The sequence below is a fragment of the Lepidochelys olivacea genome, assembly GCF_965140295.1.
Source record: "Lepidochelys olivacea isolate rLepOli2 genome assembly, chromosome: 2".
Classification (NCBI taxonomy): domain Eukaryota; kingdom Metazoa; phylum Chordata; order Testudines; family Cheloniidae; genus Lepidochelys; species Lepidochelys olivacea.
In genome coordinates this window covers 147,481,049-147,507,869 of record NC_140412.1, presented here as the reverse complement: position 1 = coordinate 147,507,869, position 26,821 = coordinate 147,481,049, and the positions used below count along the sequence as shown (strand labels likewise).

Here is a 26,821-nt window from a genome sequence, read left to right as displayed (position 1 = left end):
TCTGAACTGTGCTGCTACTACTAGAAACAATTTGAGGAAGATGCTGGGTGTGGTTGCTAGGCCAAATGGATGTAACCTGTATTGGTACTGGTCAGGACCCACCATAAACCTGACAGAAATCTTGTGTGGAAGGGGTCAATGTCCACATGAAAGTATGCATCTTTCATATTGAAAGCTGTGCAACTTTTGAGGGATGAAAATATTGATGCCAGTGTAACCATATGGAATTTTAGTTTGCAAATAATAAAAAAAAAAAGACACTGAGTTGGTGCAGATGGAGAGTGGGTCTCCACCCTCCCTTCTTTTTGGGAACTAGTAAACATTTTTAACGAGGGATTCTACCTCTGGGCAAAGGATCTCCTCATGAGAATGGTCTCAAAGAAGGATGGGGAAGGGCATTTTGGATGGGGGTAAGAAGAGAAATGTATTGGTATAGCCAGAATGGATGATATTCAGCACCCAACTTGTCCACTGTTATTGCACTCCAGTTGCAGAAAAAGAGCTACCAAAGCATATGTGAGGATTGGGTGGAGATGGTATCAATAGTATCTTATGCCTGGGAAATAAGGTTGGATTGATGTGACGGATGTGTAGGATGTAGGTATCGTGGCTTTTGTGTACACTGCCCTTCACAAAGAGGTTCATAGAATCACTGATGGCAAAATGGTTGAGGCACAGCTCTTGTTTTGTCAGGATGTTCGTGGATCTTTGGGGCAGGTGTATATATACCCAGAAAATGGAGGGTTGCCCTGAAGTCCTATAGTGAGGGCAAAGACTCCTCAGTCTTTTTGCTGAAAATGTTGGTCTTGAAGGGCAAATACTCCATTGTGTTATAGTTTCTCTGCAAATGCAGTTCTGGACACCAACCTGCCTTCATCAATAAGGGCCTGAAATTGAGCCATGTCTTGCTTGGGGAAATTTGTTCTTAAAATCCAAGAACTGTCAATAATTCAGAAAATCATACTTGGCCAACAGCACTACATAGCCTCCAGTTCAGAATATTGAACTAGATGATGTAAAAACCTTCCTTCCCAACAGATCCAGTTACTTGGCCTCCCTAATTTCAGAGTGGGTGGCTACATCTTCCTGTGGCAATCTGAACAAGTAGGGAGTTTGGTGCAAGGTGGCTAAACGGAAACTCTGCTCTCTTAGCTGGGACAAAGTAGTGCTTCTTAGCCCTCTTGGGGGTAGAGATACACATTGCCAATATATGCTGGACATATCCGGCTTCATTCACCAGTACTCTCTGCCTGGACCCTATGTGATGTAGGATGTCCAGGAGTTGTGTTGAGTTGTGTGTCCTGAACCTTCTCCAGGAACATCTGGAGCTCCTCTGCCACCCTACGTAGCAGCTCTCAAAATTGCTTATGGTCACCCAGAGGGAATGGTGAAGCTGGGATGACTGCCTTGGATAACCTTGCCAGTACTGGCAGAACTAGCGGATCCAGCTCATGGGGATCAAGTGGAAGCTCTAATTACTCTCTTGCAGTAGGGAGAGTGATTCCCTGTTAGACTGCTCTGACCTGGAGTATCATGCTTATGGGTCCCATGGGCTAGGGCCAGTAAGAGGGATTGAAGGTGGGCTCAGGATGTCCCCATGCATGGATTGAATCATGCAAGCTGCTGTGTACACTGATTCCTTAGAGACAGCAGACCTGATATTTCTGGGAGTGTTCAGTAGATAAGGGGTGACTGGAGTGCATCTATTGTTAACCTGCAAAGCAAAGTAAGGGCTAACATTGCCCAGATGAGAGTGTTTGGGTGATATCAGGAGAGTGTTTGGGCTAGAGGGGTAGCACCCAGATAAGCATAAGGAAGGCATCCTCATGCTGGAAGGAGGGAATTAACAAGGTGACTTATGGTCCTGGGTACCCTAATAACCTTCATAATGATGTAATTGCCAGGATTTACACAGTTTACTGGTTAGCTAAGGATCAGACCCCAAGCACTTGTAAACTAGATTCTAAGAGATTCACAAGTGAGAAGGTTAGGGAACAGACAAATGAAAGGTTACAGTTAGTTATTTTCCATTAGTTTATTTTGGGTAAAGAAAATAGAACTAAAAGTAAAAAATGAGCCAGCAGGATAAATGGTCCAAAGATCAGACTGATGCAATAAAAGGTCCTGAGGGCAAAGGCTTAGAAAATCAGCCTAAGGCAGCCATCAGCAGAACAGCCATGAAGTTACAGTTGGCCAAGTTAGAGGTGGCAAAGGAACGAGAATTCCAGATGTAAGCAGCCAAAGAGAAACAGGTAGCACAAGAGGAAGCCCACCAGAGAACCCTGTAGGCAGAAAAGGAAAAGTGGGAGTCAGCGGAAGCAGCACACCAAAGAGCCCTGGAAGCTGAGATGCAGAAACAGGCAGCAGAAATAGCTGCACATTAGTGAGCCACAGAACTAGAGGACTGGAAGTGGGAGGAGAAATCATGAACACAGGTTGCTGGTGCTATGGATACAAAACCCTCAGGCAGCAAGCACTCCTCTCCAAGGATCACGACTGGGACAAATTCTACCCTAGTTACAAGGAAACTGATTGCACTGAGGAATATTTGACCATCTTTGAAAGGATTACTAGGCTACATAACATCCCTGAGGGCCAGAGAATAACTGTCCTGCTCTCTAATTGACAGCAAAAGCATTACAGGTGTTTAATTTGTACATGTAATTGAAGCTATGACAGGAAACAAAGGGTAGGAATAAATCATCAGTTTTCACAACAAAGAGCGGCAAACAGCAGGGTACCCCAGGGATCTGTACTAGGACCAGTGCTGTTCTATATATTCACATGTTCTGGAAAAAGGGGTAAACAGCGAGGTGCAAAGTTTGCAGATGACACAAGACTACTCAAGATAGTTAAGTCCAAAGCAGACTGCAAATAGTTACAAAGGGATCTCATAAAACTGGGTGACTGGGCAACAAAACGGCAGACGAAATTCAACGTTGATAAATGCAAAGTAATGCACATTGGAACGCATAATCCCAACTATACATACAAAATGATGGGTTCTAAATTAGCTGTTACCACTCAAGAAAGAGGTCTTAGAGTCATTATGGATAGTTCTCTGAAAACATCTGCTCAATGTGCAATGGCAGTCAAAAAAGCTAACAATGTTAGGCATCATTAGGAAAGGGATAGGTAATAAGACAGTAAATATCATAATGCCACTATATAAATCCATGGTATGGTTATACTTTGAATATTGCATGCAGTTCTGGTCGCTCCATCTCAAAAAAGATATATTAGAAATGGAAAAAGTACAGTGAAGGGCAACAAAAACAACTGGGGGTATGGAGCAGCTTCCATATGAGGAGAGATTATGAAGATTAGTTAGATAACTAACTAATTATCTTTAGTTCCTTGTAACTAGGGTAGAATTTTTCAGTTTGGAAAAAAGGCAACTAAGGAGAGATGATAAATGTCTATAAAATCATGAACGGCGTGGAGAGAGTGAATAAGGGAATGTTATTTACTCCTTCACATAATACAAAAACCAGGGGTCATCTAATGAAATTAATATACGGCAGGTTTAAAACAAACAAAAGGAAGTACTTCTTCACACAACGTACAGTCAAACAGTGTAAGTCATTGCCAGGGGATGTTAAGGTCAAAGCTATAACTGGTTTCAAAAAAGAATTAGATAAGTTCATGGAGGATAAATCCATCAATGGCTATTAGTCAAAATGGTCAGTAATGCAACCCCATGCTCTGGGTGTCCCTAAACCTTTAACTACCAGATGCTGTGACTGGATGACAGGGGATGGATCACTTGATAATTGCTGTCATAAATATAAAGGGAAGGGTAAGCACCTTTCTGTATACAGTGCTATAAAATCCCTCCTGCCAGAGGCAAAACCCTTTCACCTGTAAAGGGTTAAGAAGCTAAGATAACCTCGCTGGCACCTGACCCAAAATGACCAATGAGGGGATAAGATACTTTCAAATCTGGAGGGGAGGGAACAAAGGGTTTGTCTGTCTGTGTGATGCTTTTGCCGGGAATGCAACTTACAACTCCTGTTAAGTTAGTAAGTAATCTAGCTAGAAATGTGTTAGATTTCCTTTTGTTTAACAGCTGGTAAAATAAGCTGTGCTGGATGGAATGTATATTCCTGTTTTTGTGTCTTTTTGTAATTTAAGGTTTTGCCTAGAGGGATTCTCTGTTTTGTATCTGATTACCCTGTAAGGTATTTACCATCCTGATTTTACAGAGGTGATTCTTTTACGTTTTCTTTAAATAAAATTCTTCTTTTAAGAACCTGATTGCTTTTTCATTGTTCTTAATATCCAAGGGTTTGGGTCTGTGTTCACCTGTACAAATTGGTGAGGATTCTTATCAAGCCTTCCCCAGGAAAGGGGGTGTAGGGCTTGGGGGGATATTTTGGGGGAAGACATCTCCAAGTGGGCTCTTTCCCTGTTCTTTGTTTAAAACACTTGGTGGTGGCAGCATACGGTTCAAGGACAAGGCAAAGTCTGTACCTTGGGGAAGTTTTTAACTTAAGCTGGTAAGAATAAGCTTAGGGGGTCTTTCATGCAGGTCCCCACATCTGTACCCTAGAGTTCAGAGTGGGGAAGGAACCTTGACAATTGCCCTGTTCTGTTCATTCCCTCTGAAGAATCTGGCATTGACCACTGTTGGAAGACAAGATACTGTGCTAGATCTTGGTCCACTGGTCTGACCCAATATGGCCATTCTTATTTTCTTATGTTCTTAAAGATGGTGGGTTGTGGAATGGACATATGCAACACAGCTCGAAGAACAACAGTAAAGAAAGGTAGGTAGCCATTGTTTTCTTTGAGTGATTGCACATGTCCATTTCACTGTGGGGGACTCACAAGCAGTTCAAGCTGGAGGTGAGTTCAGAGTCTACTTGAACAGGGATTGCAGGACCACGAATCCAAATCTGGCATTGTCTCTAGACTAATGAGTGATGGCATAGTGGGAGGTAAATGTGTGGATTGAAGACCAGGATGCCACCTTACAAACATCAAGGATAGGCACCCAAGCGAGAAAGGCTGTGGAAGCCGCCACTGATCTAGTTGAGCTAGTCACCACTTCAGATAGAGGTTCTGGATCCACAGAACGGTAGCACAGACATATACATATAGACATACACATCCAGAAATCCAGGAGGAGACTATCTGAGTGGACACTGGGTGGCCCATTACTCTTTCTGAAATTACAACAAATAGCTGTGAGGATGATCTGAATGGGCTAGTCCGATCCAGACAAAAAGCCTGGATCCGACTAACACTTCTAACATCTAGAGAATGGAGTTTCTCTTCCCACCTACTTGAATGAGGCTTTGGAAAGAAGGGTAGTAAGTAAATTTCTTGACTAATGTGAAAATATCAGAAACCACTTTAGTCAGGAACTTTGGATAAGATCGAAGGAAAACCTTATCTTTGAAAAATACTGTGTAGGGAGGTTCTGACACCAGGGATCATAGCTCTCCTACTCTCCTGGCCAAGGTAATCATGACCAAGAAAGCCACTTTCATAGATAGGTGTAACAGGAATATGTTGCTAGTGGCTCAAAGGGTGGAGCCATTAATCTTTAAACTTTAAACTGCAGAACTAAACTGCAGAATTGGGCTATGGGTCTGTGGGTATAGCGCATCCAATACCTTTAGAAATCTAACGGACATAGGGTTTGAAGAGAAAAGGGTTGAAGGTGGAAAACTGAGACAGCCACCAGGTGGACTCTGATGGAATTAAAGGCAAGTCCTTGCTTCAGGAACAGGAGATACTCCAGGATATGGGGAATTGAAGCTTGGGCTGGGTGGATACCTCTTTGCATAGGCCAAACAGAGAATTTCTTCCATTTTGGAGGGTAAGTAGACCTGGTTGAAGCATTAACATTCAGGAGAATTTCTTCTACTTTAATAGAGCAACACCATTCAGAGGAAATCAGCCATGAAGCATCCACGCTGACAGGCCTATAGATTGTGATTGAGGATGCAGCTGTTGTCCTGGGAGATGACATATGCATCTCTCAGGAGCGACAGAGGGGGTCTGACCAATTGGGCTAGTAGAGATGAAAACCAATATCGTCAAGGCTACACTGGGGCTATTGGTATAATGTGAGCACAATCTTGCTTGTCCTTGGACAAGACCTTGTAGCAGAACTGGAGGGGAGGGATACAGCAGGGCTTTGGACCAGTTTAGGAGGAAATTATCCCACCCAGGAACAAAAGAGATATTTTTTGTTTTCATTTGTTGTGAACAGGTCCACTAGGGGAGTACCCCACTATTGGAAAATGGCCTCGGACACATCTGGATGAAGGGACCATTCATGGTGGCCTGCAAACAATCTGCTTCCACGGTCTGTCAGAATGTTTTGAACCCCTGGATGATAAGCCACTTTGAGGCTGATGCAAAAGCTCCAAAGCAAGACTGCCTCCTGGCATAACTTTGTCGACTGGAATCCTTGTCTATTTACATGAAACATGGCTGTTGTGCTGTCATTAAGTATTAAAGCTCTGCCCCACGATATGTGGGGGGAAGGCCATGAAAGCCAAACAGTTGGCCTGAGTTCTCTGATATTTATATGGAGACTTAGGTCCTGGGAAGACAAAAGCTCCAGAGTTTGACAGGGACCTAAGCGAACTCCCCAACCTAGATCCAATGAGTGTCTGCTGAGGAGGAGCAAAGGGGACTCCTGTGCCAGCGACTGATGGGTCTATCGATCAGTCATTGGAGGACAAGACTCAAGCAGGTATCTCAACTACTGTATCCATATGATGGTGGGCTGAAGAGTATACTGAGGTGAGCCAGCCTGTAGTTCTCTGAAGTGCAGTCCTGCATGCCAAACTATGTGCCCTAGAAGTTTAAGGCATTTTCGAACTGTAGTGAGAGGATGAGCATTTAGATCTAGTACAATGAGCTGCATTTTGGTGTCACAGAGACATCGGGGTGATGCTCTGGAACTACTCCATACAAAGCCAGTCAGAAATCTGGGGAAACATGCCTCCTCTCTTGGAGCATACTGTCTCCAGGGCAAGAAGCTTACACAGCTTTGACCTTCTTGGGTCTGACCTCGGAGCATTCAGTATCCCCTTCCACACCGTGCGCTTCCCGCAGCAAGTGTGCCTGGGTGGGGCTCCTGGGGAAGCCAGGGGGCCCTGCACCCCAACTCCACAGTCAGACATGACTCTCTGCCAGCCAGTAAAACAGAAGGTTTATTAGTTGACAGGAACACAGCGTAGAACAAAACTTGTTAGCACAGAAATCCGCGACTTTCAGACAAGTCCATATTGGCGGGAGGGGAGCCCAGAGCCAGGGCTCCAGTCCTCTCACTGCGCCCCAAGCCAGCCGAGGCTGACTCACTTCCAGCTGCCTGGACCCTGCCCTGCCCATTGCTCCTCCTCCAGCCTTTGTCTCGCTTCCCGGGCCAAGACTCACCTGGTCGCATCCCCCTCCCTGGTCTCAGGTTACGAAGGGGTGGCCATAGCATCTGTGCAGGCAGCTGGAGCAGCCACTGCAAAAATCACACATCCCACCACCTAGACATTGATGCAATACACAGGGAAACTGAGGCACACATAGCATTGATGCAAAACAGTAAGACTCACATAGGCTCACATACAACATAAGGGAAAATCCCCACTTCTTCACACTTGGACCCTCTTTTGTGGCAGGAATGCACTGGCCAGTGTGGTGTCCAGGAGTACAGAGGATAGATTCTTGTTCAGAGAGTAGAGTCAGGATAGATTTTTCTGCGCTGATTAGGAGTCCTAGTGTGTGGAAGGCTGACTGGATAGTGGCCTTGCTGGAGAGTATCTGGGACCTGTACTGGTCTCTCAATAGCCAATCATCCAGGTAAGACAACACATGGATTCCTTACTTGCACAAGAATGCAACCACTACTGCCATGCATTTTGTAAACACGGGAGGGGCTGTTGACAGGCCAAACGGGAGAACTGTGAGCTGGTGGTAGGATTCATTAACCATGAATCTGAGGAAATTTCTGTGCTGTGATAAATTGCCCCATGAAAGAAAGTGTCCCTTAAGTCAAGAGCAGCGAACCAGTCCCCAGTCTCTAAGGAAGGGATATCAGAAGTAAAAGAGTAACCATCAAGAATTTTGTTTTCTTCAGAAACTTGTTTAGTTGCTTTAGATCAGTGGTTCTCCAACTTATTTGATCGGGCCCCCCTTCTCTGTGTCTGTAGTCGTTAACTCTCTTCCTTCCCCCAAGTACATATACCGAGCCACTCAGTTTTGAAGGCAGCACTGACCAGCAGCAGTACAGAAGTAAAGGTGGCAATGTGAAAAATGATATTCATCAATATCACTTTTCACAGCAGACTTAGAAGTAAGGATGCAGCAACACAGAAGTAAAGGAGAGAATGTGAAAAGTGATATTTGTCATCATTTTTCATAGCAGACTTAGTGCCGCATTGCCACCCTCATTTCTGCACTGCTGCTGCCACCGTGGGGAGTCCACCCCATAGTCTGAGAACAGCTATTTTAGATCTAAAGTAAGCCGGAGCCCCTCCTTTGCCTTCAGGATTTGGAAGTATCAGGAATACAATCCTCTTCCTCTATGGCCCCCACAAAGAGGAGAGACTGAATATCATGCTCTTGTGAGTGTGATTCTGAAGAGGAACAGGAAAGGGGTGTGTGAAGTGGGGACAGAAGTAAAGGGTGTATCCCTGTATCTCTGTGCTTAGAACCCACTGGTGACAGGGGACCAAGCACTTAGTAAGTGGGATAGGTGATTGGCAAAAACAGGGAAAGGGAATGATGGTACTCTGGTAAGTGATAGGCTGCTTTCAACCAACAGGTCAAAATGATTGCTTTGATGATCTGTTTTGTCTCGAACTGGCAGTTGCAGAGGAGGAAGAAGGCAGAGGCCATCTCTTATAACCTCTAGCCTTCTTCTCGACAGATCCTGACTATGAGGAATGAATGGTGGAACCACTCTGATTGCTGCAGGAAGAACGGCTTGCTCTTCTCCGCCAGCATACAGGTTCCCAAGTGTTGCTCTTAAGTCCTTAAGGCTATGAAGCCTCTCATCTGTCTTCTCAGAAAAGAGCGAGGAGCATTCAAATGGGAGGTCCTGTATGGTTTGCTGCATCTCTTGGGGTAGACCTGCCAATTGCAGCCAAGATGAACACTGCATGGAAATGGTGGAAGCCATAACAAAAGCCGCTGAGTCAGCCGTTTCCAGCGTGATCTGGCCACTAATTTGCCCTCATCTACCAGAGTGGTGAACTCCTGCTTAGCCTCATCTGGAAACTTGTCAAACTTTAGGAAACTTTCTCACAAGTTAAAATCAGATTGACTCAGCAGAACCTGCTGGTTCGTGATTCTCAGTTGTAACTCTCTTGTGAAATAAATCTTCCCACCAAGAGGTCCAGCTTTCTTGCTTCTTTCCCTGTTTGCAGCAGACACTATCATCGAACCAGGTGGTTGTAAAAATATTCATATCCATAAGAAGGGACATATCTCCTTTCCCCCCTTTTAACAGTGAGAGGAAAGGAGGATGGGATATGCCATAAGATGTTGATGGGCTCTAGGATAGCCTCATTTATAGGGAGAATTACCCTAGAGGGCCCCACAAAGGTCAAAATATCCACCAATCTGTGTAACTTTTCTTGCACCTTCCCTGGTTGGATAAGCAGAGCCGCAACCACCCTTTTTATTAAGTCCTCGTGGGCCCTGAAATCATCTGAAGGGGGTGAGGTAGACTCCGAGAGTACTGCCTCATCTGGTGATGAACAGAAAAAGACCAATGGGTGTTAAGGCAGATCCTCATCTAACAAGAATTGGAGAGGGAAGTCCTAAGTAAGCAATTGCCCTTGCATATCCCAGCAAAGGGGGAATGGAGACCATGTTGTACATGCTTCTAGTGCCTACTCAATGTGGGAGGGCAGGAAGGAAATAGGGATGCTGTAGAGCATATGGGGATGCCTCATGGACTCCAGAAGAGCCAATTAGCATGGTGGTGGGACCCTGCTATGCACTGGCCGTTGGTCCTTGGGCTGAGATCTGGAGCAAAGTGGGTAGACACTCCACTGGGGCTGCTCTAGTCTGGAGGCATGTTGCTGAGTGTCACAGTCCTGCATAGCACTTGCATGACAATGTCCCCTATGTGCATTTTCCAACTCCAAAATGATTTCCCACTGGCCAGTAGCAATCTAATGTTGCTGTGTGTCAGAGGGTGGACACTGAAAAGTGTCACGTGGGTTTGTGGGATTTTAATAAAAAGACATGAAAATTATAGGCCATGGATGTCATTATGGGATGGAGAAAATTACATTTTGGGGACTTGACCCTTAAGTTCCAGACATCCTGGCATGACTCATTTCTACCCCACAACACATGGTTCACATTTTGCAAAAGGCATTATGCCAGAAAGCAATGCATAGTGCACTGGCATACCTACCTGTGGTGCACTGCACTTTGCATCTACACATCTATGTGTAGCACTCCTGGTAAGTACATCCAGTGCCAGCGCAAGCAACTAAGTATGCATGTGCCTGAGGGATATGCAAACTTCTCTTGCTGTACGCCGACATAAATTGGGTCAACCGAAGTTTTTAGTGTAGACATAGCCTTAGTAACAGAGGTCTGTCCTGTGGTCTATAGGTTCTTCTGATTCTGCCGATAACCCATGTTGTATGGCTCTACATTAAACAAACTCTTTTTTAAGAAATCAAGCAAGTTACACACAAAAAGCCCTACGCTAAAAGAACATTATAAAGGTTGCAAAGTCAAGCACTCAGAAGTTAGGATATGCCAGAATTAATGCTGCCTGAACATTAATTTATCCCACTGCTGTGCATGTATTATGATACAGTCTTTAATTACATGATCAGGTGCTATTTTTCCCCCCACAGGATCCCTGTCATAGTGCACAGGATTTACAGTGCTCAGGGAATGAATCAGGGGTTATTCAGTGAATAAGGCTGTTCACCTGCATCATTTGTTGCAGAAGTTGAAAGGTATGTATGAACAAGGGAAGGAAATGCTGGAAGAGAAATAATGGTCTTGTGTTTTAGACAAATGAGAATGCTGCCCTGCAGATTTGGATTCTATCCCTGCCTCTTTGTCTTTTCCCCTCAACCCCCACCTGCCTTCACCAGGGTATTTTTAGTAAAAGTCAGGCACAGGTTGCGGTCTTCCATGAATTTTTGTTTATTGCCTGTGACCTGTCCCTGACTTACTAAACATACCCTTGACAGAATCGTAACCTTAACATAAGGAAAGAAAGGGAAGGATTGTGCTAAAAAAATATTTGAGATGAAACTATTAGGAAAGGGAAGATATATTCACAGTTTACAAAGAAGTGATGCCCTTATCTCAAATTTGTCCTTTGGTTTTAGATCAAAGAAAAAACTTAAATGAAGTGAGAAATAAAATAGCTGCCAGTAGGTAGGTAAAGCACCATCAATGAAGACACAGGATTAAAAAGAGATTACCTGTTCACCTGAGTATAATGTAAGAGGATACATGGCCAAATTGAAGGAGGTGAACTGCATGATCCTTCCCCTCTTGCCCCAACCTCTATAATTTCGATTTGTAAGTAAATAATGGTAAAGTTAAAGATCTTTTGGTCCAGAACAATTTCACACAATGCAGCCAAGAGAAGATGAGCACCATCACTATGAGGAGGCATTGGAGATGGAACGGCCATGTGCTTTGGATGGAAACTGATTCCATCACCAGCAATACACCTGAAGGCAAGAGAAAATGTGGTCCCCCGTAAACAACATAGAATCATAGAATATCAGGGTTGGAAGGGACCTTAGGAGGTCATCTAGTCCAACCCCCTGCTCAAAGCAGGACCAATCCCCAATTAAATCATCCCAGCCAGGGCTTTGTCAAGCTTGACCTTAAAAACTTCTAAGGAAGGAGATTCCACCACCTCCCTAGGTGACGCATTCCAGTGTTTCACCACCCTCCTAGTGAAAAAGTTTTTCCCAATATCCAACCTAAACTCCCCCACTGCAACTTGAGACCATTACTCCTTGTTCTGTCATCTGCTACCACTGAGAACAGTCTAGAGCCATCCTCTTTGGAACCCCCTTTCAGGTAGTTGAAAGCAGCTATCAAATCCCCCCTCATTCTTCTCTTCCGTAGACTAAACATCCCCAGTTCCCTCAGCCTCTCCACATAACTCATGTGTTCCAGTCCCCTAATCATTTTTGTTGCCCTCCGCTGGACTCTTTCTAATTTTTCCACATCCTTCTTGTAGTGTGGGGCCCAAAACTGGACACAATACTCCAGATGAGGCCTCACCAGTGTCCAATAGAGGGGAACGATCACGTCCCTCGATCTGCTGGCAATGCCCCTACTTATACATCCCAAAATGCCATTGGCTTTCTTGGCAACAAGGGCACACTGTTGACTCATATCCAGCTTCTTGTCCACTGTAATCCCTAGGTCCTTTTCTACAGAACTGCTGCCTAGCCATTCGGTCCCTAGTCTGTAGTGGTGCATGGGATTCTTCCGTCCTAAGTGCTGGACTCTACACTCGTCCTTGTTGAACCTCATCAGATTTCTTTTGGCCCAATCCTCTAATTTGTCTAGGTCCCTCTGTATCCTATCCCTACTCTCCAGCGTATCTACCTCTCCTCCCAGTTTAGTGTCATCTGCAAACTTGCTGAGGGTGCAATCCACACCATCCTCCAGATCATTTATGAAGATATTGAACAAAACCGGCTCCAGGACCAACCCTTGGGGCACTCCACTTGATACTGGCTGCCAACTAGACATGGAGCCATTGATCGCTACCCGTTGAGCCCGACAATCTAGCCAGCTTTCTATCCACCTTATAGTCCATTCATCCAGCCCATACTTCTTTAACTTGCTGGCAAGAATACTGTGCAAGACAGTGTCAAAAGCTTTGCTAAAGTCAAGGAACAACACGTCCACTGCTTTCCCTTCATCCACAGAGCCAGTTATCTCATCATAGACGGCAACTAGATTAGCCAGGCACGACTTGCCCTTGGTGAATCCATGCTGACTGTTCCTGATCACTTTCCTCTCCTCTAAGTACTTCAGATTGATTCCTTGAGGACCTGCTCCATAATTTTTCCAGGGAATGAGGTGAGGCTGATTGGCCTGTAGTTCCCAGGATCCTCCTCCTTCCCTTTTTTAAAGATGGGCACTACATTAGCCTTTTTCCAGTCGTGCAGGACTTCCCCGGATCGCCATGAGTTTTCAAAGATAATGGCCAATGGCTCTGCAATCACATCCGCCAACTCCTTTAGCACTCTCGGATGCAACGCATCCGGCCCCATGGACTTGTGCACGTCCAGCTTTTCTAAATAGTCCCGAACCATTTCTTTCTCCACAGAGGGCTGGTCACCTCCTCCCCATGCTGTGCTGCCCAGTGCAGCAGTCTGGGAGCTGACCTTGTTCGTGAAGACAGAGGCAAAAAAAGCATTGAGTACATTAGCTTTTTCCACATCCTCTGTCATTAGGTTGCCTCCCTCGTTCAGTAAGGGGCCTACACTTTCCTTGACGAAGAACTGTGGAAGCTGAGCTGAAAAACCTGGGGGACAGCTGGGGAAATACTTGCCAGAAAAAGACAGGAGTGGAGGCGTAATGGGTACTACCTAACTAACTAAAGAGTCATTTCTGTAGCAAAATGCATTTAAATACAGAAAGATGGAGACTGGGTTTATGGGGACAAGGAAGAAGATGAAAACCTTGGATATGGCTACACTATGGAGATTACACCAGCATAGCCATGTTGGCATAGCTATTCATGCATTATCCTGTAACAGACACAGCCTACAATGACAGAAAAGGTTCTTCTGTCTATGTGGAACACCACCTCCTTGGATGTCAGTAGTTACATTGATGGAAGAAGCTGGATCTACACTGGGAGTTAGGTTGGCATAGCTATGTCGATCATGGGTGTGGGGTTTTTTCACACTCCCAACTGACACTTATTTATGTTGATCTAACTTTTAAATGTACATCAAACTCCATCACATACAAGACACCTGTCTGAATCTGTAGGATTTTAGTAATCACCAAAAATTGTTACTATTTGATGGCTGTGTATTGGTCTCAGTGCAGTACCCAGTGGACAGGTGTTGATTCCACAGAAGTTTCCATAATTCAACATCTGAGCAGAGAGTTCAAGAATTCAAGAGGCATGGAGATGACATAACTTCCATTCCTACTGGTGCTCCCACTCAGCTAGGGTTAAGGTACATGATTGGGCCAGTATGGTGTGTGTGTGGGGGGAGATAGCTCAGTGGTTTGAGCATTGGTCTGCTAAACCCAGGGTTGTGAGTTCAATCCTTGAGGGGGCCATTTAGGGATCTGGGGCAAAAATTGGGGATTGATCCTACTTTGAGCAGGGGGTTGGACTAGATGACCTCCTGAGGTCCCTTCCAACCCTGAGATTCTATGATTTATACAGTCTGGTTCTGTAGCTAAACAAAGACTTCAGTCTGCAACACTTTCAATTTGACACGTTTTAAAATAAATCTAGTGCTTGTGAAAAGAAACTGGTGAAACACAACTGGGACCTTAATTCTTATGAAGAACTGCTTGTGTTTTATGAAGTAAATCTTGTTCCTAAATGACTGCAGGATCAGGGCCTTGAACTGTTAGTAAAGTTTACTGAAATTAATTTTTTTTAAATATAAATTCTGTAGTGAAATTATTAAATCTAATTAATAAAATAAATCCATACAATTCAATTACACAACTTCGTTACCCATGGCAAAATATGACAATCATGATCATCTCCATAACTGAGTATTTGAATTTTTATTATAGAAAAATAATGCACTTTCAATAATACATCTAGTAAGCGAATAAACCTCTTAAAGGATCAGAGTTTAAAATGTCTACAGCGCACTAATCTTCTAAACATGAACATATGTAGTGCAGTATACTCACTTGTCTGCCAGCATGTTTGACAGTTGCCACGGTGACAAGGTTCTTCACATCTATGAAGGCTACAATTGAGTTTGCGTCCACAAACCAAGGGACACTTATGTTCTTTGTCCTGGGAAAAATATTTATGAAAAATTACTACATTATCAATGCTTTCCCCCCCATAAAATGCCCCCCAAAATGGCAAAATATGATTAAAATCCACTACTGGCCAGGGCCATATTACTGTACCCAAGGATAGAAGAAATTAACAGTCATTAAGATTCTTTTCATACCACATGCTGAGCATCTATGACTAAGTGGGAATTTTCTCCAATATTTTTATGAAGACTATGTATACCTCAGTTTCCCCACATACTGCAGTGTTACCTAGTTTTTTTTTGGGGGGGGGGGGAAAAGGGGGGAGAAGAAGAGTCTGTATGCTCTCAGGGCAGACTTAAGAGACAGGTGTTAGTGGAACCTTTTAACCTGCTTGTCAGCAGCCTAGCTGTCTGGGACTAAGTGGGCCTTAATCCCTGTGACAGTGGAGAAACCATAAAGACAACAGCAAATCACCGGGATATTGAAACCTGGCAACCAACGACCACAGATTGTCCCACCTGTCTGCAGGAAGCCAAGCAGCATTTCCTCAGTTCGGGAACAAAGGACCGGGGCGATGTGAGATGGGAGCTAAGAGCTAGAGGGTGAAGATCTCCCTGCAAGCACAGCGGTGCAGGGGAAGAGCAAGTCCTATCCCTCCCTAGCCTGGCTGGGACTAGCAGCTAGCAGCCCCCAGCTAGGGCACTCCCAGTAGCACAGGGGAGATCAGACCCATCTCCACCTCCGGAAACCTCCTGTGGCTGCAGGAAGCTCCAGGGGTGCTGCCTTCAGAGCCCAGCTCTGAACGCACTGCAGAAGTGAGGATGGCAATCCCGTGACCGCCCTACAACAGCTTTGTAACCTCCCCAGAACCCCCTTTTGGGTCTGGATCCCCATGGCTACACCACCATGAAATTTCAGATACAAACATTTTTAAAAGTGAAATTGACCAGATTGGACCATGAATTTGGTAGGGCCCTATTCATTTCTCTTTGCTAACCAAGGTCTTCCTATGCTGCATTCTAGTCAACTATTAAACCCTACAGTTTGATAACACTGGCTGAGTGTCACTGCAGATGCTGGTGGAGATGCACTGCTCCCTAAGATTGTACAAGTCTCCCTCAGGGGTCTGTCTCAGTGGGACTCGCTAAAATGGAGCTCATGGTGTGATGAAGGCCCAGAGGTCAAGTCTAAGGAGGCAGTGAAATCACATGGCTTACCCTGGAGGAAGAGTGAGACCCCAAGGGGGTCTGGCATACTGAAGGGATCCTCCCTGAGACTACTCCAAAGCTGGGGTCATAGCACCAATCCTGTAGATCTATGAGAGTCTCTCATTGATCAACTGGAATTTTATCAACCTAGGACTAGTATACACAAAGTTTTGTGCTGGTATAGGATTTGTATTTGGTTAGGGGAGTGTTTTTTTTTTAAAAAACAAAGTTATTTTGTACAACCTCTAGCATGGTCACAGTTATACTGATATATAGATGTCTTACATCAGTATAGTTTACTCCGCTTCCCATAAGGGAATAGCTATACTGGCATAAAGCACATTTATACTGGTATAATTGTATCCATACTAAGGGGTTGTACTGCTTTAAGTATACTAACATAGTTAAAGTAGTACAGCTTGTGTGTTGACAAGCTCTTAGTTCAGTGGTTCTCAACCTATTTTCATATATGCAGCCTAAAATATGTTACCTGGGCTGCAGGTTAAGAACCACAGTGTGCCCCCCCCCCCCCAAACTCCTTCACAGACCCCTAACCCCAGCAACCCCACTCAGAGACCCCTCCAGAAAGTGGGGCCAGGAGTGGAACCCTGAGCTTGGGGCCGGGCGCCAGCCCCATGGCTGAGCAGCCAGGCCCCCAGAGCCGGCCCCGTAGCGGCCAGGTGGCAGTGCAGCTGGAACCCGAGAGCCCGCCCTGTGGGGCCTGGGCAGCCGGGACCTGAGCCCTAGGGCCTTTAGCACTTCTCTACACTGCTGCAGCGGTGTGCTAATTGGGCTGCATGTGACCTGCGGGCCCTGGGTTGAGAACCACTGTCTTAGTTACACAATCACACTTGGGTGCACAGCATTAATCCTAAAGACTTTTTGAACAAAGTGCAAGGATGAATATTTTACATTACAAAACAGGGAATCTACATCTCAGCAGCCTTTTCACATACTATTTAAAAAAAAAAAGAAGGTACAGATGTAGCATTTTACACTGAACCGTTTCTTATACTGTATAAATGAACTTACCACACAGCAAATTTCATTACACTTGTGTCGTCCACATGACCGTTTCTTGTTACATCGCTTGTCACACATAAATGTAATATCAGCTGTTCCAGTAGAAAAAATGTGTTTATATTTATTTAAACATTCAACCTTTGACTACATATTATACGATTGCAATAAGTAAACGTGTGTAGCAAGACCACACTAAAAATAATATGATGAAATGAAGAAAAGAGAGTACATTCTTACAGAGGCAGCACAAATTACTGTATAGAGAGGCTAATATAATGAGACACTGGACCAAACTGTCTTTTATAATTAGTTTGAGATATAAGCCTGGTGGTTGTATTTTGGCTTCTTGCTTAATAGCGTCAGTATTAAAATGACCACCACTAGTCTTTAATTAAGGGGAACGTTCCTGGTAAGAAAATACCACCATTTGATTCTTAGACAATTCAAACTGGTGACAGATTATAAACTGACAATATACTGATTGAATGTTCGGAGCAAAAAGTCCCTGTAAACAGCAAGTTACAGGAGAAGTGGAGTCACTTGTGAGGTACCTCCAAAGTGGGTGCATTTCAGTTTACATCCAAATACCTACAGCAGTACCTAAGCATGCCGCAGAATAGTGACAAGTACTGATAAAAACATAATTTGGAAGTTTACATTAACATACTTAGAACTACTTAAATATATTAAGAAAGTGGTTTATGAAACAGCTAATAGATTTTAAAAATCTGAAAACTTGACCATCTTTATGTTGCTACATAAAGTAGGGAATGTTAGTTACCGGTGACACTGTTGTAGTCTCCTCAACTCCCATCCTACAACACTGAATTCAAAGACAGTGTTATGGTGACACCTACTGGAAGCATTGAGGCAAAGCATTCTAAAGCCCTGCCCCTGATTCCATAAGTCTCAGCCACAACTGCATCCCATCAGGAAGAGAACTTCCAGATCTATAGAGAAGGAAACAGCATGAAAGACAGAAAGAAATAAAACAAGCAGCAAAACAAACCCAAAGGGGAGGTGGATGAGATATAGTATAGAAGAGGAGAAGACAGACAGAATTACTGGTAATTTTTGCCTTTGTTGTGTGTCTTTCTCTTCTATCCTACAACACTGGATTAAGGCACAAAAAGAGGATGCAGCAAGCAGTAACCTGAGGAGGTGGGACTACCTTAACATGCCACTATCAGGTCCTTGCAGCCAAAGGAAGTATCCTGAGAAGTGGAGATACCTAATTGATGACAATTTATAAAGGAGGTGAGGAGATGATCATGCTGCTGTCTTACACACCTTGTTCATGAAAGCTTCAGCATGTTCACTGCTCATGAAGATTTATCTAGCTACGTGGAATCTGACAAGTTTATCTGACAGTCTGGTCATATGCTTTAAGAATACAACATAAGATCCACCTAGCAAAAGCTATGGTAGATGCAGCATTACCTTTGTAACCCTGCTTTGACTTTCTAAACTCTCAGAATAGGATTAAAGTTGACAACATGCTTAACATCCAATAAATGCAGCTTCTAGTCATGGGTGGGGAATACTAGATTAGGACTGAAAGGAGAATAACAATAGATAGAACTTGGTATTCATCTTGTGAACAAATTCTGAACAAAGCCAAAAAATATCCTTCTGGAAAACGAGGGAGATAAGGAGGAGAGAAGATGGGAGTTCAACTCATTCACTCACTCTGGAAAGAAAAACCATCTTAAAGAAAATAATTTTGTCCTAAGGCCTCCCATGAGAGTTGGTTGCATCAAAATTGACGTGGATGAGGATCAAGTTCCATTGAGGATCACAGGATGAATCACTCATCTTTGAAACCATTTCTTGAATGGCAACAGAGGCAAATCCAAAATATCTTGGTGCCATATCAGGCCACAAAGCATTTCCAGCTCAGAGCAGGAGAGCATACATTCTGCTGCTCTCCAGACAGTGGAGAAGCCTCGCTTTGAGAAATGGCTCCCTTCAAGCTGAATGAAGCCAGATTGAAATGAATGCAAATGTAAAACAGGATCTGGAGAAAATAGGTCCAGGATACTGGGAAGCACTAATCACTAATAGGCTCATCAAATCAAAACCAGCAACAGAAGAGTGGTTGTGAAACAGAATCACAAATCCAGTTCATCAGCCTGAGCAGCAGGAAAAGCAGCACTACAATTTCCTACTCTACCTCTCGGTTGAGGGACACAAACACATGCAGGGCAAAGGCACAGCCCCAATGGATAGTGCAGGTCAAAAGATTTCAGTCTTGTGCGCATGTGAAGAACAGTGGTACTGCCGTTCTTTTTTCTTCTAATGGTCCTTTGGCACTAAGTAAGAACACTGCAGAACTCTGCGGCCTACTGGACAATCCAGACTCCCTGAAAACCAAGAATTTTTCAGCACTGGACTTTGGAGTCTCTAAGGTTGAAAGTGTGCAAAAGAGCCTGGAATCAGTTCTTATTCTGAACCTGTCCTCAAAATTCTCATGGCTTCCTGTATCACGTGGATCCTAGCTGGGACATGCAATGCTTCTGACAAATGAAAATCTAGAAAAAGCAGCACTAAATTGGCAAATGCCAAGCATGTCAAGAATTGAATACAAGTGTCTGAAATGGGAAATGTTGAGCCACAAGATGAACAGCCTTCACTATTCCTAATGGTTAAACACCAGTGACTAAAGCCTCCCCCAACAACACAGGAAATTTCCTCTAATAAAACAAAGAGAAGATTAAAAGATTGAAAAGTTAAAAACCGCTCTATTGGTCTAAAATCGACCATTCAGTAGAAATAAAAGGGTAGACCCATTACCAATAAGCAATTGGCTAGACGTATTCTGTGGGTTTTTTATTTTTGCCTTCCTCTGAAGCATTAGAGATGGGGTGGACCAGTGCTCTGAGGTGGTACATAGAATTCATTCTAGAAAACTGACTAGTGTCTCTTGCTCATAATGGTCAGTGTTATACTGATCATGAGATTTGGGGTTGGGAAGGAATTTTTCTCTAGGTCAGATTGCAAGGGACCTTGGTTTTTTTTGTTTTTTTTTTGCCTTCCTTTGTAGCATGGGGTTCACCTGCTGGGATCATCTGGGCAGATCTCACCTAATCAATTCCCTTCCATTGCAGGGGCCTCTGCCACTGGTGGCAGCTTGGTCTCTCCTGTTCTATGCCTGTGGGACACAGTATAGTCTGCTGAGGACTGAAACGTTTTGGACTATATGAAGTCTTTGGGCTTAATATGGATTGGAACTACAATCCAATTAGAAAATATTGCTTATGGAAACTTGAAACATTAAGAATTTCAGGAGGAGAAACAAACTCAGATACATTTTATGCTGCACACTTTGTTAACTATTTTAAACAACTATTCTGATCTAAAACACTAAACTTAGGGTTAAGATTGCGCAAGTGCATTTGACACAACGGTGAAAATACTAGAAAAAGGGGGAAAAACTTTAGTAAATAAGGTTAAGTAAGTGGTGGTGACTTTTTTTTGTCTGAAAAGTTCTAACGGGCTTCCCCTCCATGAGGTCACAAGTATAGATTTAATAAAAGATCTATTCAGAAGGAGAATAAACCAACTATTTGCATTGGAAATTTCCAACACTGAAAGCACATAGAAAGGTATATTGATGTATTTACTATTATTTGAATCCTTCTACCAATTTGATGAATCAGCATATAAATATATACACACCCATGCTTTGATTCCAAAGAATTTAAAGATTTTGACCCTATTTAAGTGAACAAGAGTGTTAAATATCTAAAATAAACTTAAAAAGAGCAATCAAAGCAAATAATATAGTACAAAAAGGTAGCAAAAATACGTAAAACCCAAGACCACCAACTTTGCACATGAAATCAGAGTATTGTGTAGTGGATGAAATTGACACTATACTTCATACAACCTCCACTGGCATCTGATCTCTTCATCCACATACTTTCATTCAATATATGAAGTAACAAACACAAAAAATACATCAGTTTGAGTAGAATGTTTTTAAAGCTTCTATTTCACGGTTAGTATATTACAACTATTTACCTTTATTTTTGAGGAGGGCACATGGGACTTCCTAAGAAACAGATAGGAAAAGATTAAATCACAGCAAATGATATGTAGTGAGAGCTTAATGTTCTAGAAAGCGAACAACTACAGACAGTATAACAAATGAAAAAAAAAAAAGTCAAGCAATTGGTTTTTAGCTACTACAAATATTCGCATACACAGTAAGTGGGACAAAAAACCTGATCATAAAAGGAGGGAAAAAAATGGAGGCTACTGACCTGTAACAGGATGGTCTGGTCTCTATCTGTATTCCACACAAGGGTAGGTGTGCACACCATGTGCTTGTGATCAGAGATTTCTAGCAAGTAGTGCTCATTTGGTCCTGCAAGTTTTTCTCCTCATGCTCCGAACTGATGGTAGGGGCATCAGACCAATGCCTCTCCAGTTCCTCTCTTACCACTAAGCAGAAGAATTTGAAGCAGAGGGGAAGGAGGCTGCGTAGTGGAATACAGATAAGGACCAGATATTTTAAAGAACCTCCAGTTACAGGTCAGTAACTTCTATCTCTTCTTGGAACACGAGTCCCTAAGTGTATTCTACCTGTGGGTGATTGATAAGCTGTGTTTAACAGGAGGGGGTATGAGGAGGCAGTTGGTATAGATGCTTGTAATACCACAGTCCAAACAGCTACATTTGTAGAGGATGCTTGAACTAAGGCCTAATATATTGTGAATGTATCACAGAACTCCAGGTAGCCGATCCATGGATGTCCAGTATAGGTACTTCTTGAAGAGATGCTGTCGAGGTTGCTTGTGCTCTTGTGGAATGGGCTCTTACCACATTCAGGGGAGAAGTGTGTAAACTGGACAAACAGAATGATGCAGCCAGAGATCCAGTTAGAGAGTCTTTGAGCAGTTTATACCTGCCCTCGCAACCATTCCACTATAGTGCCAAACAGTCTTAGTGATTTATTAATTGATTTTGTCCTTTGCAAGTAGAACACTACAGCTTGTCTGATGTCCAAAGAGTGAAGTCTCCTCGTCTCTTTGGAAGTATGAAATTTTGAAAAGAATGCCATTAAGCAGATAGGTCAATTGATGCAAAGCTCAGAAATTTCTTTAGGGACGAATGTCAGGTGAAGGTGAAGGCAAAGGGAAACCTGCTGATGAAAATAGCAAAACCACAAGTGCTCCCAGTTGGCTCTGGCTTCTGGCCAATGTGATAGCAACTAAAAAAGTGATCTTCATGGGAATGTGCATCATACAACATGTTGCTAATGATTCAAATGGTGACTTGGTAAGTACTGACTGTACAAGGTTGATGTCCCATTGTAATGCAGTTTTCACCACTTATGAGAAGATCTTACCTAGACCTTTCAAGAATCTAATTGTTGTTGGGTCAGTAAGAATGGAATATCCTTTTACTGGAGGACAGAAGGCATGATTGCTGCTTGTTGGACCCACAGGGGAGACACTAAGATTTACTAAGATTAAAAACTCAAACAACACTAAAATATTAAAGCAAAACTATGTACAATATATTTACAGGTTTGAAGAAGAAAGCAGCACTGAGAAATCTGTGGATATAGCAGATTCTGACTCAAGCCACGTGGCAGTAAGAAGGAAATAGAGAGGTGTCAGTCTACCCCACCATTTGTGCACTTGATTCAGAACACAGGTCAATTGCACAGGTGCGGGTCAACGGACACTACTTGCTAGAAACCTCCAATTTCACGCACATGGGGTGGACGTGTACCCATATGTGGAATACACATAGGACAAAGCAGTCAAAGAAGAACCTCAAAATACCCATTTTATTTTATGTTTACATATCACACCAATTTTTAACTACTCTTTTTCTTAGAGGTTCTTCAACACAAACAGTAAAGTAGTGCACCGTTTTTTTACCTCCTCACCTCATTCCCAAAGAAATATTAGCTATATTAATGGTGACAACATCTATGAAGGGAACAGACAGACACTGCAAAGCAAACACTAGCAGAGCATCCCTTTTACCTATCCAGAAGAATATTTTATTTTCCTGCTTCTAAAAAAAAGCTACAGCACATCTGACTGTTTTTGTCTATTATTTTCAAAGATTCAAGTGATAAATCCAAATCCATTTTTTAAAAAACTAATGGGAGAGAAAATGGAAGAGATATTTTGCACTTTCACCGGAGATCTATTAATAATAATAAAATAATGCACTAATTTAAAAAATTCTACTGTAAACTGTTGCGGTTATTTTGCTTCAGTACCATTTTGCTGCACTGTTGGGAATCCTATTTCATATCCCAGAACAAAAGTTTCCATTAATAGTCAATTTAAATCTTACCAAAAATATGACATCTCGTAACAAGAAATTCTCAAGTCTGAAATCCATGAATGAAGGGTTAACCACACCCGTATGTCCACAGTGGCAATCAATATTGTCAGAGTTTCGTTGCTTGAACTACCTCCCATATGCACCCAACAAAAGCATCATAGTCCAGTCAAAAAACTTTCAACTAAGTTGTGATCACCTTTAAATTGTCTACTCTCATATTAAGTCAGAAAGCCATGCCAGATGCAGTAGCAAGCAGTCTATCAAGAAAAGAAGGGATCGGAAGCAGAGGCGACGAGTGGGGAGGGGGCATGCTGGGTCATATACAACCCCCCCCCCCCCCCGAGATTGCTCGGTCACATGGAGTAGTGGGCCTCCCTCCCTGTGGAGCAGCTGAGCTTCGCCAGGCAGGTAGAGGTAGAGGCAGAGGCAGGAAGCTGCCTGGAGAGGCCGCTGCTTTCCTGGAGAGGGGAGGGCGGCCATGAGGGTGGGAAGGGGGTGTTCCAGGGCTGTGTCCCCACACTGTCAGCAGGCTTGGGTTGTCTATGAGGAGAAGAGGGGATCTCTTTTCAGAAGATGCTCTAATTCTTGCTATCCCAAGAAACAGATGTTTGGAATGAGAGAAAATGGAGACTTAAATGGGAGAAAAGAAACAACTTGATCAGTATCCCTGCTATTGAAGGGATAGACTCATAGAATATCAGGGTTGGAAAGGACCTCAGGAGGTCATCTAGTCCAACCCCCTGCTCAAAGCAGGACCTAATCCCCAACTAAATCATCCCAGCCAGGGCTTGTCAAGCCTGACCTTAAAAACCTCTAAGGAAAGAGATTCCACCACCTCCCTAGGTAACGCATTCCAGTGATTCATCACACTCCTAGTGAAAAAGCTTTTCTTAATATCCACCTAAACCTCCCCCACTGCAACTTGAGACCATTACTCCTTGTTCTGTCATCTGCTACCACTGAGAACAGTCTAGAGCCATCCTCTTTGGAACTCCCTTTCAGGTACTTAAAAGCAGCTATCAAATCCCCCCTCATTCTTCTCTTCTGCAGACTAAATAATTCCAGTTTCCTCAGCTTCTCCTCATTAGTCATGTGTTCAGTCCCCTAATAATTTGTTGCCCTCCACTGGACTCTTTCCAATTTTTCCACATCCTTCTTGTAGTGTGGGGCCCAAAACTGGACACAATACTCCAAATGAGGCCTCACCAATGCCGAGTAGAGGGGAATGATCACGTCCCTCGATCTGCTGGCAATGCTCCTATTTATACACCCCAAAATGCCGTTAGTCTTCTTGGCAACAAGGGCATACTGTTGACTCATATCCAGCTTCTCGTCCACTGTAACCCCTAGGTCCTTTTCTGCAGAACTGCTGCCTAGCCATTCGGTCCCTAGTCTGTAGCAGTGCATGGGATTCTTCCGTCCTAAGTGCAGGACTCTACACTTGTCCTTGTTGAACCTCATAAGATTTCTTTTGGCCCAATCCTCTAATTTGTCTAGGTCCCTCTGTTTCCTATCCCTACCCTCCAGCATATCTACCTCTCCTCCCAGTTTAGTGTCATCTGCAAACTTGCTGAGGGTGCAATCCAAGCCGTCCTCCAGATCATTAATGAAGATATTGAACAAAACCGGCTCCAGGACCGACCCTTGGGGCACTTCGCTTGATACCAGCTGCCAACCAGACATGGAGACATTGATCACTACCCACTAAGCCCGACGATATAGCCAGCTTTCTATCCACCTTTTTGTCCATTCATCCAGCCCATACTTCTTTAACTTGCTGGCAAGAATACTGTGGGAGACCATATCAAAAGCTTTGCTAAAGTCAAGGAATAACACATCCACTGCTTTCCCCTCATCCACAGAGCCAGTTATCTCATCATAGAAAGCAATTAGATTAGTCAGGAATGACTTGACCTTGGTGAATCCATGCTGACTGTTCCTGATCACTTTCCTCTCCTCTAAGTGCTTCAAGATTGATTCCTTGAGGACCTGCTCCATGATTTTTCCAGGGACTGAGGTGAGGCTGACCGGCCTGTAGTTCCCAGGATCCTCCTCCTTCCCTTTTTTTAAAGATGGGCACTACATTAGCCATTTTCCAGTCATCCGGGACCTGCCCGATCACCGTGAGTTTTCAAAGATAATGGCCAATGGCTCTGCAATCACAGCCGCCAACTCCTTTAGCACTCTCGGATGCAGCGCATTCGGCCCCATGGACTTGTGCTTGTCCAGCTTTTCTAAATAGTCCCGAACCACTTCTTTCTCCACAGAGGGCTGGTCACCTCCTCCTCATGCTTTGCTGCCCAGTGCAGTAGTCTGGGAGCTGACCTTGTTCATGAAGACAGAGGCGAAAAAAGCATTGAGTACATTAGCTTTTTCCACATCCTCTGTCACTAGGTTGCCTCCCCCATTCAGTAAGTGGCCCACACTTTTCCCTGACCTTCTTGTTGCTAACATACCTGAAGAAACCCTTTTGTTACGCTTAACATCCCTTGCTAGCTGCAACTCCAAGGCTGATTTGGCCTTCCTGATTTCACACCCGTATGCCTGAGCAATATTTTTATACTCCCCCCGGTCACTTGTCCAATCTTTCACTTCTTGGAAGCTTCTTTTTTGTGTTTAAGATCACTCCTCCCCAGCGAGGGGAGTAGCGCTAAAATCGACCTTGCTGAGTTGAATTTGGGGTAGTGCTGACTCAAATAGACGGTATTGGCCTCTGGGAGCTATCCCAGAGTGCTCCAATGTGACCGCTCTGGATAGTAATTTGAACTCCGATGCACTAGCCAGGTATACAGGAAAAGCCTCAGGAGCTTTTGAATTTCATTTCCTGTTTGGTCAGCGTGGCGAGCTCAGCAGCACAGGTGACCATGCAGTCCTCCCACAATCGCAAATGAGCTCCAGCATGGACCAAAAGGGAGACACTGGATCTGATTGGTGTATGGGGAGAAGCATCTGTGCAGGCAGAACTCCGATCAAAAAGAAGAAATGCCAATATATTTGCCAAAATCTCACAGGGCATGATGAACAGAAGCTAAAACAGCGACACATAGCAGTGCCACATGAAAGTTAAGGAGCTCAGGCAAGCGTACCAAAAGACAAAGGAAGCAAACGGGTGCTCTGGGTCAGAGCCCCACACCTGTCGCTTCTATAATCAGCTGCACGGCATTCTAGGGGGGACCCTACCACTACCCCACCACTGTCCGTGGACACCTGCAAGGGGGGAGTTTCATGCAACAGGGAAGAGGATTTTGTGGATGAGGAAGAGGAGGAGGAGGGGAATGTGCAGCAGGCAAGCGGTGAATCCGTTCTCCCCAGCTGCCAGGACCTTTTCATCACCC

The 26,821-nt window shown here is 43.9% G+C and overlaps 1 protein-coding gene across 2 annotated transcripts in view; it reads right to left on the bottom strand.

Annotated features, from left to right (window-relative positions):
• NFX1 (nuclear transcription factor, X-box binding 1) overlaps window positions 1-26,821 on the bottom strand; it is a 229,281-nt gene that overhangs the window by 92,250 nt on the left and 110,210 nt on the right. For both annotated transcript variants that reach the window (XM_084619772.1, XM_084619773.1), the window contains 3 exons: window positions 21,198-21,228; window positions 17,184-17,266; window positions 14,866-14,974 (listed from right to left, as the gene is read on the bottom strand). In XM_084619772.1, coding sequence (XP_084475898.1) covers window positions 14,866-14,974; window positions 17,184-17,266; window positions 21,198-21,228 — 223 coding nt within the window. The remainder of the gene's footprint in view (window positions 1-14,865; window positions 14,975-17,183; window positions 17,267-21,197; window positions 21,229-26,821) is intronic.